This window comes from Crocuta crocuta, unplaced genomic scaffold, assembly GCF_008692635.1.
Source record: "Crocuta crocuta isolate KB4526 unplaced genomic scaffold, BGI_CrCroc_1.0 scaffold50, whole genome shotgun sequence".
NCBI lineage: Eukaryota > Metazoa > Chordata > Mammalia > Carnivora > Hyaenidae > Crocuta > Crocuta crocuta.
The window spans coordinates 6,144,984-6,160,315 of NW_027527428.1; the positions used below are offsets into that span (position 1 = coordinate 6,144,984).

Genomic DNA, 15,332 nt, shown 5'->3' on the forward strand with positions numbered 1-15,332 from the left:
GGGAAGGGACCCCCCACCCCACCCCTGCAGAGGAAGCAGAGCGAGCAAGGGGCGTTCAGCATGTGTATTCACTGCCCGCTTTGTTCTAGTTCTAAAAGGAAGCATCTTTAGCGCAGAAAACCTGGAAATAATCCCACTGTCCAGAAACGACTTTTTCTAGCATTTTGGTGTATTTCTTTCTGGAACTCCTTCTACGCACACGCTCGAACTCACACATACAACCAAAGACGTGCACACACAGAGACACACGCACACGCACAGAAACATCCCCAGGCACGCATGAGCCAACACACCCACAGGCACACACTCGTGTACACACTCGTGTGCACACACCTTAAACAATATAAGACTCTGTATCAGTTTTGAGTCGCCTCTAATCTCTTACCATTAATTTTACTGAAAAGTGAGAGCCAAGGGCACAGATAAGAGGCGTAGGACTCTGCTAATTTTCTCCCCGTGTGTATACAGAGTTTTATTTGACTTCCTGGCCACATGCGACATAACATTGTCCGTGAAATATTCTTCAAAAACCTCCACTTTCCTTCCTGCGTAACATTTCGGCATATAAACATGTGGGGTTTTGTATCATGAATAAGTCAGCACTGAACGCAGTCGCCCCACAGCTTTGTCCACACCTCTGAGGACAGAGCGAGACGGCAGAAACCCCGGGTTGAAGGGTAGGGGTGCTGTAAGCGGGTGGCAGGGCCGTCCTGGCCCGGGACCCCCTCCGACAAGGCCTCTCTTGCTCCAGGGCTCTTATTTCACTCTGAGCTGTGGTCAGGGGTCCCTACGTCCTTCAGAAAGCAATTCATTACTTGAATCATTTCTTCTTTGCCTCTTCCCATGGTGTGACCGCCTCTGGCGGCCTACAGCAGGCCCAGGGCGCATCCCAGCCGACGGCCTGGCGCACGGCCCCCACTCGAGTCTCAGGAGAGGTGGCCCACTCAGCCTGCCTCGCTCTCCAGTCCCACCAGAAGCTTCCATCTAAGGGGCAGGAGATGAGGGGGTCGTGGGCCCCTCCCAGCCTTAGGCTCAGAGCATGAGTCCTGCTTCCGCCTGATCCTGGCCTCTGCCTTCCCTCTCTGCTCATATGAGAAAACCAGCAGGTGTCAGAGGATTAAATCTAACCGTCGCCACAATGAGCCAGAGGCCGTGCCCCCAAATGTCGGGACTGATACGCGCCAGGAGGAGGCCCGGCTAAGACAAACGTGATCCGCTGCCCAGCTGGTGGGGCTCACCTGTCCTTCCGGGGGGGGCAGGGCTGCTGTCCACCTGGCCGGCGGCCTGGGCACCCTGCCCTCCCAGCCCCCGGCCTGGTTACCCGAAAGAAGTGGGGAGACAGGCCTGGAACCAAGACTGTGCCCAGCGGGGTGTCCACGGGAGGTCCTGTCCGATGCTGGGGGCGTCCCACTCATCCTCTCTGGGAAGTGGGGGCTGGGAGCAAAACGAGGGGCCCCAGGCCGTCCCGGAGAAGCTAAGGAGCACGGTGTGCGGGGAGTAGCCTGCCAGCCTTCCGGCAGGGATGCAGGTGGGCCCCCAGCCACCCCTGCAGGGGGTGCATGTACTTCCACCCATGACCAGCAGAGGGCAGTAAAGGGTCTTGGTCCCTCCACTGTCCATTATGATTGTTCAAGAGATAGAAGTCCAGCTCTTGAAACGGGGCAGTTTTTCCAAACGGTGGAGAAAGCCTCCTGGGATCTGGAGCTGGGGTCCAGAGGGAGGACAGGCACAGGTCACCCTTGGGTCTGCAAGTCATTTCAGGAGCAGGAGAGGCCAGGCTGGTCTCAACAAGAGTGAATAGTCCAGGAGCAGAGCCAGGGAAGTCCAGGGAGCCTGGCTCGTCCGGCTGGTGGCCAGAGGGAGACTTAGGAGTGGGAATCCCACAGGGCTGCAAGCTCGGGGGCAGAGAGGGAGGGGGGGGCCCTGTGAAGACCAGGCCACCGAAGGTGGTCTCGGCAAAGAGAGAGACTGGGGACTTAGCCAGAGCTCAGAGAACGGAGGGCTCAGGAACCTTTCCACGGGGCCTGGGTGACCGAGGTGCTGGGCAGGCTCTGGCTTTAAATCCTAGGAATGTTGGGTGTCCTGCTGAGTCTCCCACCGTGGCCGGTGAGAGAGTGCACTTGAGGCAGAGCCAGCCAGGGGCATGGGTGAGCAGCTGAGATGACCTTGGAGGGCGGGGAGTCGGCGGGAGGCGGGGCCAGGAGAGAGCTGAGGGTTTCCATGGGCAGGAGCTGGTGGGCACAGCCACCCAGGGAAAGACCCCATTTCCAAAGGGAGGCTGAGCGGCCGTGCCTGGTGCCATAAATATCCTTAAAGTAAACCCTACATCACCGGAGAGATGGAGTGACTCCCTCCTGAGAGCCAACCAGGAGGCTCTTCCCCCAGAAGAGGCAGGGGGAGCGGGTCAAGACCTTCAGGACGGCGGGCGCGCCCCGCGGAGCCCTGGGCTGCTTAGCCATGGGCTGCGGCTCCGGACCCCGAAACCCAGGGTTGGCAAGAGCCCAGGGTCAGGAGCCTCCGGCTGGGCGGCAGATGACCCCGCGTTAAGGTCCCTTCTTTCCACGACTGTGTCCAGCTTCTCAGCAAAATGTAAGGACACTTGTCCCATCGGATACAAATTAGAGGTCGTCTCTGCGCTTGCCATACCTTTACTTAGAATAGGGACACTGGTGACAGACTGCAGACTCCCCGAAGAGGAAGGAATGTCCTTCACCCAAGCGCACCAGTTGCCCAGACCAGCCACTGGGCACTGAATTCATAGCTGTGGGACGGAGGAAGAATACTGCTGACCAGGACTTGCTTGCTATGTTATAAGTACAAAGTACAATCAGACAGCCATTAAAAGCGACATGAGGCTGAGGCATCCAGGTGGCTCAGTTGGTTGAGCGTCCGATTTCATCTCAGGTCGTGATCTCACAGTCTGTGAGTTTGACCCCCGAGTCCGGCTCTGTGCTGACAGCTCGGAGCCTGAAGCCTGCTTCCGATTCTGTCTTTCTCTCTTTCTGCCCCTCCCCGGCTTGTGCTCTGTCTGTCTGTCTGTCTCTCTCTGTGTCTCCCCAAAATAAGTGAACGTTAAAAGCCAATGACAACTAAAAGCCAAAGACATGAGAATAGAAGTCAAGATTTAGCTAATTAAAAAGGGGCTTACAAACCTGTGTGTAGAGTGTGACCCTGTTGTGGTTTGGGGGTAAGGAAGGGGTTTGTCTGAAGATTGGCAGGAAGGATAGGCTGGCCGCGCGGCTGACGTCCAAGGAAACGACAGTCCAGCCAGCTCATTTGGAGCCCCCCTCCCCCACCCAGAGGGAAGAATGCTCAGACACATTTCCTTTTGCCAATTCAGGTGACACATCTCTCCAAAATTGACGGCAACATCGCTCAGACCACCCTGGACATCACGAACACCAGCTGCAGGTTGGACATGCATCGGAAGGCGCTGGCCGAGCTGGACAGGGAAGTGAGGAACGTCAACGACCTCATCACCAACAGCGAGAGCGAGATCTCCAGGCGCACGATCCTGATCGAGAGAAAGCAGGGCCTCATCAACTTTTTCAACAAGCAGCTGGAGCAGATGGTTTCCGAGCTGGGGGTACGGCCTCGGGCTGGGAGAGGCCGCCCCCGGGGGTGTCTGTGCCTGGCCGCCTGCGCACCTTCTCACGCTGAGAAATGAACCTACTTCCTTCCCCACCCCTTTTACGGGTGAAATGGCATCTCTACACGGAATGACCCACGTCAGGGGCTGTCTGCCAACCTCCCTCCGTCAGGGGCAGATAGCCCGTGACGTGGTGAAGAAGGCCTCCCAAGCCCCACACTTCCCACCATGTCGGGGAGCAAATGGCGGGTGCCCGGTGCCCCAGGGTAAACGCCCCCAGGCATCATCGTACAGATGCGTGATCCCAGGGGTCCTGGCCCCCTCCTCTGCCCACCGGAAAGCACCCCTCTGGAAACAGAGAGGCTCATTTTGCTTCTTTGTGACTGTCACTCGCAGGGAGAGGAATTGGGGCCTCTGGAGCTTGAAATCAAGCGGCTGACGAAGCTGATCGAGGAGCACAACAGCAACGTGACACAGGCCCAGGTGACCTGGCTGCGGCTGCAGCAGGAGATGGTCAAGGTTACCCAGGAGCGGGAGGAGCAGCTGGTGTCCCTGGACATGCTCAGGAAGGAGCTCCACATCCTGGAGCAGAAGAAACTTCGCATGGAAAGTGAGCGCGTCCAGGGACCCCTGCGGCTCAGCCCCCGGGGAGCGGGACCCGCCCCCTACTTTCATGAAACCACAAGGATCACGGCCCTTTTGTAAACGGGAGCCGTTGCCCTGACCGCCAGCCCTGTGGCCCGCACGGTGGAAGTATCGAGAGCATTTGCTGGATCTGTCAAGTTCACGGACGAAAGGGTGCTCCCGGAAATGCAGAAACGCAGCTCCTCCAGCTGGCCCCCTTCTCCGGGGGGAGGGGGGACACCTTGCGCCCCGAACTCAGGGCTGCGGGAAGGGGGATCTTCCTTCCTCTCCCGTGGAACCTGGAAAAACGTCCCACCAGGGGCTCCCAGATGGTGTCAGAACCGGGGGTCGCTAATGGGCCTGAGTGTCCAGCAGGGGAGCTCGCCCCCCACCCCCACGTCCCCCCACCTGCTGGCCATCCACACACAGGTGTCATTCCCTGTGTTCCCTCCAAGGGCCGGGCGTGGCCAGGGCTGGGCTGGGGGCCGGGGGCTCCGCTGGGAACACGGCTACCCCCGCCTCCCCTCTGCCGCAGGCAAGATCGATCAGGAGAAGAAGGAGCAGAAGGAGATTGAGCACCACATGAAGGGCCTGGACAACGACCTGAAGAAGATCAACGTGCTGATAGGCAGGAACCAGTGCAGCTCCGAGGAGCTACTGCAGGGCAACCTGGTGACCGAGAAGGAGTTCGTGCGCTCCCTGAAGGTCAGGCCCAGGCGCACGGGCTTGTGGGCGCGGGGCGCGCGTGTGGGCGCTCGCGTTGCCCCAGCGTCATCCCACGGCCGGCCACGCCCCTGTCCCCGCGCAGGCCTCAGAGAGGGAGACCATCGAGATGCAGGACAGGCTGACCCAGCTCCAGGAGGAGAAGGCGGCCACACTGAACCACCTGGTGGAGGCGGAGTGAGTGCCCTGTCTCCGCCCCTGCAGCCCGGGGCTCCACACGCCTGCCTGGGGAGCCCCTGGGGAGCGGTCCTGGGGCCAACGCTGGGCAGGGGAGGGGGTCCCAGGGAAGAGCTGGCGTCACCGCACGGTTCCAGACACCCGCCCTCGCCCGCCGTCACCAAGACAGTCATGGTGGGTGGGGGGGAGCAAGTGGCTCTCTCGTTCGGATAAACTTTTTAAAAGTTAGATTATTGTTGTGAGGCCTGGTTGTGAGAGCGATCCACCCCAGCTGTACGCTAGAACAATGTGTGCAGAGTAGGCGGGAAAATCCCACGTAGTTCCAACACCCTTCCCTCACCGGGGAAGCACTGTGTATATATCTTTCCTCTTTGCTGGCTTTGTAAACCAAAGTGGGGGTGTTCTCTATGCTGCCCTTTGTGTAAGTACTGTGCGCCCACTGGAGCGCCTCTATGCTGCCCTTTGAAGCAGACTCACGTGTTTTCTGCAGACTGACATTTGCAGGGCGGGGGTTGGGCTGCTCAGCAGACCCCGCATGGCTGTGCCAGAGCCCAGGCAACACTCCTTAGAGCTCAGCTGAGCCCCCCGTCCGTCCGGGCACTGTAATGGAGCAGCACCGGCTGGGGGTTTCTGAACCACAGAGGCGTACCGCTCCCAGTCGTGGGGGCTGGAGGGCCAAGGTCAAGTTGTCGTCTTGGTGGGTGAGGGCCTGTGCTGCGGCGCGGACTCCTCGCTGTGTCCGTGAAGGTTCTCCGTGAGGTCTCTCCTCCGAGGGCGCACGTCCTGTTCTTGAGGCTGCACCTCAGGACCTCCCGGAGGTGACACCTTCACCCCCGTCACACTGGGCATCAGGGGGCACAGCGAGGGACGCGAACATTGAGACGGGGCACGGGCGTAGGTCTTCGCTGATATTGCAGCCTCTTCTTCTCATTGAGGTGTAGTTGGCACACGGTGTCCCCCCTGGTGTCGGGGTGCGGGCTGTGCCCACCACCAGGGCAGCTCCGGGCCGTCACCCCCCGACGCTGTCACGCACCGCTGACCACGTTCCCTAGGCTGTGCCTCTCATCCCGACTTACTCATCCTGTAATCTTTGTGAATATCCTAGTAGCTTCTAGGCTATTGGCCTGTGCAGGCTTTTTCCTTCTTCCGGCAACTTCTATCACGTGTACTTCTCTGGGCTCCTCCTACTTGCCTGCCCCACTCTCTCCGTCTCGTTCTATGCCCGAGGTTTGTCTGTATCGCGGGCTGGCAAACCCTTGCTGTAAAGAGCCAGACTGTAAATGTTTTCGGCTTTTCATGACACACAGCCCCGTTGAAGCCCCTGGGGTCTGCCGACGCCGCTTGTAAGCCGCTGTGGACAGCACGTGGCAAGCGGGCGTGGCTGTGCTCCCGTAAAACTATGGGTGGGTGCCGCAATTGGAATTTTATGTCCTTTTTTCTGTACTCAGTCTTTGGAATCTGCCGTGTATCTTATACTCCTGGCACATCTCAATTCAGACTCGGCCAAGTTCAAGCGCCCCGTAGCCACGTGTGGCTGGGGCACCACGTTCAGTGGGGCAGGAGAGGCCGTTGCTGGCAGAGGGTCCGGCCGTGACAGTGTCTGTGGGTCCAGATTCCTCCTGCCATGCTCACCCCCCCGCCCCGGTCCTTAGCAAACAAGATGGTGGCCCCCGCCCTGACCCAGGGTGCCGGAAAGTGGACTTCCCACCACTGGGAAGGCCTGTGGGTGCCTCTGAGGCCCAGCCTGTGAGCCCCACCTGCCCTCCGACCCCACGCCGGGTGCTGTAGGGGGGAGCCCCTGTCCCTGAGCACTGTGTGAGGAGCACGGCTGCTAGGGCGCCGAGGGGAGAGGGAGGCGGGCAGCAGAATTCCACCCTCCCCGAGGCTGCCAGTCCACACCCAGGGGGCTTCGGGCCCCACTCTGGTCTCCAGGGCACGAGGGCCCCCTTTGCCCCGGGTTGGGTGGCGTGGCGAGAACTTGCGTGTGAGCCCAGGGTTTTATGTTGCCCTGCTGGTCCCAGAACAGGGGAAATTTGTTTCTGGTTAACAGTCAAGGCCTTTGCTCGGTGCCCGGGTATTAGACACGGCAAGTGGGGGCAAGACCGAGCCGGGTCCCAGGCGCTGGGCCCCCCCATCCCCGCTCCGAGCCCACACCCCAGCCCTGCCTTCCACGCGCCCGCTGTGGCTCTCCATCTGGAGCGAGCCCTCAGGGCTTGGGCTCACAGAAGCATCAGAAAGAAATCCCCTTAATTTCTGCCTCTCTCCCACCGCTTCTCCCACCTGTATAGACGCCAGATCATGCTTTGGGAGAAAAAAATCCAGCTGGCGAAAGAGATGCGTGCATCGGTGGATTCCGAGACTGGCCAGACGGAGATCCGAGCCATGAAGGCGGAGATCCACAGGATGAAGGTGGGTGGGTGGGGGGAGGGGCTGGCCTCGCAAGGAGAGGGGGCCCACGGGATCCCCACGGGCCACCCTGGCCAGCGGCACGGATGTCATCCCCCGCTCCGAGCACAGGCAGCACTGGCTGCTTCCTGGCCGACCCTCCATCCACGTCTGTCCACTTCATCCTTCCTGCACGGGGATAACCAGACACCAGCACACGGGGCCGTGCGCCCGGTGTTTCACGAGACCCTGCTGTATCCCGACCCCAGGCGCACTCTGCATGCCGGTGGTGACCCCTGAATCTCACGGCCCGCTGGTGAGATGCACCCCACTACTGATCAAAAGGCATCTAACTCAGTCAAAAGTACGCAGAGAACACATCCCTCTTCTCCCTCGGAGCCTCACTTTTTGTCCACTGTTATCTTGAGCGGGGATTTCATTACCTCACAAAAGGCTGGTAATTAAATCACGGGCCATCACCGAGCAGATACAGTAAGAGCAGGTAATAAAAACAAACATGCGTCAGCTCCACGGTGCTGCTTTTAATCAGGGCCCCTCCGGCTGTGCCGCTCAGGGGAATTCTGACCAAATGCATGTGCTCCTGATATGTTTTTAAATCCCCCCACTTAACTGACTTTTCAAACCGCAGAAGCGGCATATGTTGGCTGCAGCCGGTCCAACCCCACCAAGCGCTTGCACACGTGGACTCAGGGGCACCTTCTCCCTGCCTGCTATTGGCGGCTGCTTTTTCTCCTTAGCAAAAATAGGATCTGTACATACAGCTCAGCAATTTATGATTATTTTTTATTTTTAATTTTTTTAATTTTTTAATTATTTGTTTCTGAGAGAGAGAGGCAGCGTGAGCAGGGGAGGGTCAGAGAGAGAGGGAGACACAGAATCCGAAGCAGGCTCCAGGCTCTGAGCTGTCGGCACAGAGCCCGATGCGGAGTTCGAACCCACAAACTGTGAGATCATGACCTGAGCCGAAGTCAGACGCTCAACCGACTGAGCCACCCAGGCGCCCCTGTTATTTTTTAAATACAATGGGCAGGGATGCCTGTGCGGCTCAGTCAGCAGAGCGCCTGACTCTTGATTTCGGCGCAGGTCGTGACCCAGAGTCATGGGATCGAGCCCTGTATGGGGCTCTGAGCTGAGCATGAAGCCTGCTTAAGATTCTCTCTCCCTCCACCCCTCTCCCCTGCACATGCACACACTCTCTCTAAAATAAGTTAAAGTAATGATAATAATAATACGGACATTAACACAGTCTTTAGCAGTTACGGAACGTCCTACGGATGTATCATAGCTGCTTGGAACATTCCGGGTTGTTGAGGGTTCAGACTATTCCCAGTCCCCCTTGGTTGCCTCCTCACCATAAACAACGTTCCAACAATATCCTTTCTCACGGGGGCTGTAGACTGGATTCCCAAGGTGGGATGACAGGGTGAGAGAGCGTCTCCGCACTTGACCCCCACTTTTCCAAAAGGCACTTGAGGACGGCCATGTCCCCACGGCCTCAGCCCCGGAGCCTTGATTCGTGAACCGCGGTATTTGAATGACCTCGCCCTTTGTGGCGTACGGTCCTGCCAGTAACAACAAAGCATACCGTCACCTAACCACCACCACTTTGTGACACACAGCATTCCCGTCACCCTCAAGTTCCCTCGCGCCCCCTGGGCTGAGCTTCCCGTGTCCCTACCCCCAATGTCACCGGAATGTCACAGAAGCGGATCCGCAGCATGAAGTGTTTTCAGTGTGGCTTTGCTCACCTCCTATAATGCCTTTGAGACCCCTCACGGTGCTCAGCGCCTGGTCTGCTCTCAGTGCGCAGTTCTGGTGGTGCATCTAAGAAATCGCTGCCCGGCCGAAGGTCAGGATATAATTTTCTCTTATGTTCTCTTCTAGAAGCTTCATATTTTCACGGTTTCCATTATGATCCATGATCTATTATGGTTGGTGCCCTATTCTGAGTTAATTTTTGTACAGGGTGTGAGCTGCGGGTCGAGGCTAGTCCCCCTGCCTTGGGATGTCCCATTGCGTCAGCCCCGCGTGCTGTGAGGCTGGTCCTTATTGAAATCAATTGGCCATGCTGGCGTGGGTCTATTTCTGGGCGCTCTGCTGTGTCCGCCTGACCACATGCCTGCCCTGTCCCCTGTCCTCCGAGGTCTACACTGCTGTGGCCCACCGCCTGCTTGGTCTACAGGGTCTCACCACGGCCAGTTTTCAGTCCGTGAGCGTGCCGCGGCCCCTTGGCGGATCCCGATCTTGTCCGACTTGTCAGGTTCCGGGCCTCGCCTGTTTGTCAGGTTGACACCTGAGTGTCTCCAGTTTTCTGGTGCTAAAGTCAACGGTGCTTTGCACTTTTCAGTGTCCAGTGCTCTCTGTTTACAGAAATGCAAGGGGCGTTCGTAGACTGCCTTTGTTTCCGCGATTTAGCTAAACTCACTGCTTGTTTGTGTCTATAATACCTGCAACCCAGCGCGTGAGGGGTGTTCTCCGTGTTCCTGGATTCGGGTTGCCGGCTCTCCAGGGGGCCATCGAGTGCGCACCTGTGTCCGTGTGCGCGTGTCGTGACAGCATCCGCACCTGCTCGATTTTTAGGGGTTGTTGCACATCAGGGTCACTAACGCGGGTCTTGGACACCTGCCCCCCGTGTTGCCCTCGCCCGCCCTGGGCTTGACGCTCCGAGCAGGCTCTCCTACCACCCCCCGGCCTTGTGACCGTGAATGCTGTCAAACGCATCAGTCTCATTTCTGTGTGGCTTCCGGGCTTTCTGCATTGCTGAAGACGGTCACTGCAGAGTGACGTCACACAAATGTGACCCCAAGTTCTCTGCAAGCGTTGGCACATTTTTAGATTCCGAGTCCACCTGGAATTAATTTTGGGTCATGGTGTGAACTAGGGGCCCATCCCTGTCCCTCCTTGACTGGGGAGCGGGTGGCGCTGGCAGCCCCAGGTCATCTGGGTGCTGTCACTGAGCCAAAGCCACGCCGATGGCGGCTCCCCACCTCTGTGCCGTCCCCATCCAGGGCTCCTCGCTCCGCTGCCAACATCACGTTGACAAGGCTGACCAGAGCATGTGGCTACTGTCCCTCGGGTCCATCTTCACCTCGTGTGGGCTAGGGCCCCCACCACCAGCCTTAACCTGTGGATTCCTCCCTGTTTATCAATTTTTTTAATGTTTGTTTTTGAGAAAGAGAGAGAGAGTGAGAGAGGGGGAGGGGGCAGAGAGAGAGGGAGACACTGAATCCAAAGCAGGCTCCAGGCTCTGGGCTGTCAGCACAGAGCTGATGCGGAGCTCGAACCCATGAACTGTGAGATCATGACCTGAGCCAAAGTCAGACACTCAACCAACTGAGCCCCCCAGGCGCCCTTGTTTATCTTTTTCTATTTTGAACCTGCTTTTCTGAAGCAGAACTTACACACAATAAGATGTACTTATTTCAGATGTCCAGTTGGATGGACACGGGCCCCCATCGATGCCACCACGCCCGAGACAGAACACTCCTGCCCCTTGAGAAAACCCCGCGTGGCTCTTATGGTCGGCCTCCTGGGCAGCCAGGGCCCCGGCCCCGGTCCCGCAGCAGCCCCGTCACGTCACCATCTTACAAAACCACGACCAAGAAATCAACCTGTGGTCCCTTCGCTACTCCGGAATCCCCGCCAGGCTGCGTGCCCTGTCCTCCCTCTACCCACCCCCTTCTTCTCTGTGGCCTGTGAGTTCTTCACATGGCCCTGAGGATCGTTCTGACCAGCTGGCGATGCCCCCAGATGCCTCTGTCCCCGGGTGCACCCCCTCGTCTCCATGCCGGTCTGGGGCTCAGGGGACTTAGTGGAGGCAGTGCCGACCGTGCCTTGGTCTCCCTCACCTCCCCTCTGCCCTGCGTGCCAGGTCAGGCACGGGCAGCTGCTGAAGCAGCAGGAGAAGATGATCCGAGACATGGAGCTGGCCGTCGCCCGCAGGGAGACCGTCTCCACCCAGGCCGAGGGGCAGGGCAAGATGGACAAGAAGTTGCTCACCCGGACAGACTTCCACCACAGGCAGGCAGAGCTGCGACGCAAGATCAGGGACACTCACAAGGTAGGGGCCGCGTGCTCTCATGACGCAGAAGCTGGCCTCGGAGCCCCGCCCCGGCTTCCAGCCAAGCGTTCCCCCGCGGGGCCCAGGCACAGCCTGACAGCCGTGTGCCTCGGCTTTCTCACCTGTGAAACGGGCACTCATATGGTGGAGCCGTCCAGAGGACTACACAGACGGTGCCGGAACTGCCCCCATAGGTCTAAATCCTCTATAAGACAGAGTAGCCGAAAATGACCGGCTGGACCCAACTGCTCATTTGGAAGTTACTGCAGGTGGCGGAGTGGCCTTTGCTTGGTCCTTCTTGGCCGGTCCTCTCTGCCATGCTGGTCATTCGTGCTGTCCATCCGTCTCTACCCCTGGGGGCCCCCCGCTGCCACACCGACCACGCCCACCCAGATGCCCGCGCAGCTCCAGCAACAGACGTGCTGTTCCCAAGTCTTCCTGCCGCACGCCACACCCAGCAAGGCCGCCGGCGTTCGTGCCCCAAATGGCCGCTTTCCCATCCCTGCCGGTGCACCCCAGATTCTCCCCTGTCCCCAGCTCGACCCTGAGAGTCACCTGGTCACCTCTACTTATTCATCCACTCGACCCCAGCAGCTGCTTCCTCTGGGAACCACCGCCTGTCATCCAACCTCACAGTGATGGGGCCTGGCCTCCTGCGTCCCACCCCTGCTGCTGGCCTTGACATGCGGCTGCTCAACTGCCCCTGTGCCCTGGCAGATAGACCTGCTGAAGGAGGCAGGCCCCAGAACTGCTCAGGGCCCCCCACTTCTCTGCCCAAGCCACGCCTGCCCTTGGGGAGCAGTCTGCGGTGCGGGCTACCCGGGCCCTGGCGTCCCACTGGGACTCCCCCCTCCAGGTGCTGGTTCCCGGGGTGGGGGGTGTGGCAGGCACTCTCTCCATCCTCATGGGAATCCTCCCCGGATTGCATCCTTCTAGCCCGACTCTCCATCCACTGAATAACCAGGGGACAGGGTCCCAGGATGGCCCCGTGTATCTCCTAGGCCACCGACGAGTGCACCAAAGTCATCTTGGAACTGGAAGAAACTCAGAAACACATGAGCAGCTCCCTCCTGGAGAAGCAAGAGCGGCTGTCAGAGATGCAGGCCAGCACCGACCAGCTCGAGGCCGACCTGGACCGGCTCCTGGCCCTCAAGCAACAGGTAGGCACATCCCCCGAGCCAGCGGGGCCACAAGAACCAGGCGTGGAGTCCGCCCCTCGCAGCAGCCACTCTGGGTGTCGTCGGCACGGCTCCTCCCGACCGGCTCAGCCCGGGATCAGAGCGCTGCCGCCGCGTTGCGGTCTCATCTTCTCTAATCATCTAACGACATGGCACTTTATGGGTCAGGCGCTGCCCTCGGCGCTGAGGCTACAGACCAGAACAGGATGGAGAACGATCCCTGCCCCCTTGGCCGTCACATTCGGGGGGCAGAGGAACAGATGATAAATAAAACGAATGAGAATTAGGTGGCGGTAAATACTTTGGAGAAAAAGTAAAGCAGAGATGGGGCCTCTGGGGTGGGGTGGGGGGTTAAGTCGGGAGGGGGTGGTCTGAAAAAACACTGGGGTCCAGACCTGAAGGCAGCAAGGGGTGAACTGCCGGCGGGGTGACGCGGGGCAGGAGGCTGCTCTAGGGGCAGCCAGAGGCCAGCAGGCTGGACCTCGAGGGCGCAGAGGCCCCGCCCCATGCTGTGAACGTCCAGGGAGCAGGTGATCATGACTTTGGGCTCTTCTCAGGGAGATGGGAAGACAGGGGAGGGTTGGGGGCTGAGGAGTGGCTCAGATTTTAGCAGGCTCTGCTAAACTCTGGCTCTGAAGCTGAGTGTGGGACGGAAAGGTCGAGGGTGGACACCGGAGGCCTGTTTGGGACGACGCGAGGACCAGGGCAGTAGCCACGAGGCTAGTGAGAAGCTGTCGGATTCTGCATACGATTTCAGCTGCCGCGGTGGGCTTTCCTGCTAGATGGGATGTGGTGTGAGCACAAGAGAGGGGCCAGGTTAGTCGGCCGGGTCCAAGCCCGATCAGCCCAGACGGGAGCTGGTGAAAAGTGTCCGCTCGGGGGCGGGCACGGGGCAGTGTTAAAGGTCTCTCTGGGCGAAGGAAAAGGCTCTGCCCAGTGCGCATAGGCCTCTTCTCCACGGCTTGGAGAATCCCCCTCCTTCACCCTTCTCCGCCTGGCACTTCCTGAGCCCCGACTTCGTGTGGGGGCGGGGGGTGTCCAACCTTCCATCTGCATAACCTGATGCGGGGTCATTTGTCCCACCCAAGAACCTCTCGGAGCTGGTGGCCCTGCAGACGCGCGTCAAGCACCTCCAGGCGGTGAAGGACGGCAGGTACGTGTTCCTGTTCCGCTCCAAGCAGTCGCTGCTGGCCGAGCACACGCGCTTGGACGACCGGCTGGCGGCCATCGGCACCATCCTCGACCACGTGAAGAACGAGTACCCCCAGTTCCAGGAGGCCCTGCTCAGGGTCAGCCAGATGATCGCCCGCAAGCTCGAGCCACCTGGGTCCTCCTAGAGAGCAGCGGGGACCCCAGCCTTCCACCGCCCGCTCTGGTGGAAGAGTCCAGAATTGTATGTGTTACCAGGGACTTAGAATGTTCGCGTCACTGAAAGCCATGTCCACCCTGAGAGGCCCTTTAAGACGACTAGGCAGGTCAGCATGCCTGATTCTTTGAGCCACCAGCAATTTCCACTAAGGCCACCCCCCACGCTTCCGGTGGCATTTCGGAGGGGAGGGGTGTCTCGCACCCGCGCTGGACTCGTGGTCAAAACAGCATCTGGGCTCCGGGGGGCTCTCGCCTCGGCCCTGGACACTGCCTGCCCACAGTGCCCCACCCCGCGGCAGGGTCCAGGACGCGGGGTGCAGCCAGAGCGCCCCGCGGAGAGCGCAGGTGGGACGGGCGCCCCCCCAGCTCCCCCGCCCAGCCCCCACCCCTCGCCCAGCCCCCACACTGGGCTGGAGTGTCTGGGGGNCAGCACCCTAAAAGGGCCCACAAGACAATTTCAGTTTCCAACTTTTCAGCGAAAAATAAAACTTTTTCTGAACACGGGAGAAAGGCGTATTTCTCTAAGAGCGAGTCAGAAACCGGCCCCGCCCGCGCCGCACCCTCACCCCGTCCGTCCCCCAAAGCGCCCTGTCAGGTTGCACAACAGCCGCTTTTATGGGCGCGATGACGCTTTCCCTTCCAGAACGGCCTCAGTTAACGGGCGACCCCGGGGGCCGCTCCCCTCCGCCCCCGCACGCGCGTCCTGACAGGCGAGCGCCCCGGGCCCTGCTCCCACCCCGCGGGCTNCCTCTGTGGTTCGCTGCTGGACAAGCGGAGCGCGTCGCGCCCTGTCCGCGGGCGGCGGTGTGGACAGGGACCCCGGGGACTCCACGGTCTCCTCCTTGCTCTCGGTGCTGGGCGAGGGGAGCCGTCTTGTCCCGTTGTGGGGAGGAAACTGAGGCACAAGGTAAGGACCCATGCCTCTCGCGTCAGGGGCCGAGCTGGACTGAAACCTGCTTGTCTACACCGCCACCCTGGCCAGGGGGGCAGCGGTTCCGACCCACTTCCCTGAAAGCGAGGTCACAGGGTCTCCCGGCCAGCAGCGCACGTGACCCCCCTGACCTTCAGTGTTTCCCCATTTTGCCTAAAGTGTCAGGCCCTCTGGTTGACCGCTCTTCCGTGTCTGTGCAGTGGAAACAGCGAGCGGTCGGTGCTGGCCCCTCTGTGCCCCAGGCCGCCCCTGCGCTTCTGAACTCCGGGTTGGGGG

General features: G+C 59.9%; 2 protein-coding genes across 2 annotated transcripts in view; both read left to right on the plus strand.

Moving 5' to 3' along the window:
- CCDC40 (coiled-coil domain 40 molecular ruler complex subunit) overlaps positions 1–14,532 on the plus strand; it is a 36,375-nt gene extending 21,843 nt beyond the window's left edge. Inside the window, exons 12-19 of the mRNA XM_077755216.1 lie at positions 3,341–3,586; positions 3,986–4,199; positions 4,749–4,918; positions 5,022–5,113; positions 7,402–7,522; positions 11,391–11,579; positions 12,581–12,739; positions 13,846–14,532. Coding sequence (XP_077611342.1) covers positions 3,341–3,586; positions 3,986–4,199; positions 4,749–4,918; positions 5,022–5,113; positions 7,402–7,522; positions 11,391–11,579; positions 12,581–12,739; positions 13,846–14,094 — 1,440 coding nt within the window. The 3' untranslated portion in view covers positions 14,095–14,532. The remainder of the gene's footprint in view (positions 1–3,340; positions 3,587–3,985; positions 4,200–4,748; positions 4,919–5,021; positions 5,114–7,401; positions 7,523–11,390; positions 11,580–12,580; positions 12,740–13,845) is intronic.
- A 346-nt stretch (positions 14,533–14,878) lies between these two features.
- Positions 14,879–15,332, plus strand: part of GAA (alpha glucosidase) — a 15,847-nt gene continuing 15,393 nt past the window's right edge. The window contains exon 1 of the mRNA XM_077755231.1: positions 14,879–15,032. The gene's annotated coding sequence lies outside the window, so the exon portion shown is untranslated. The remainder of the gene's footprint in view (positions 15,033–15,332) is intronic.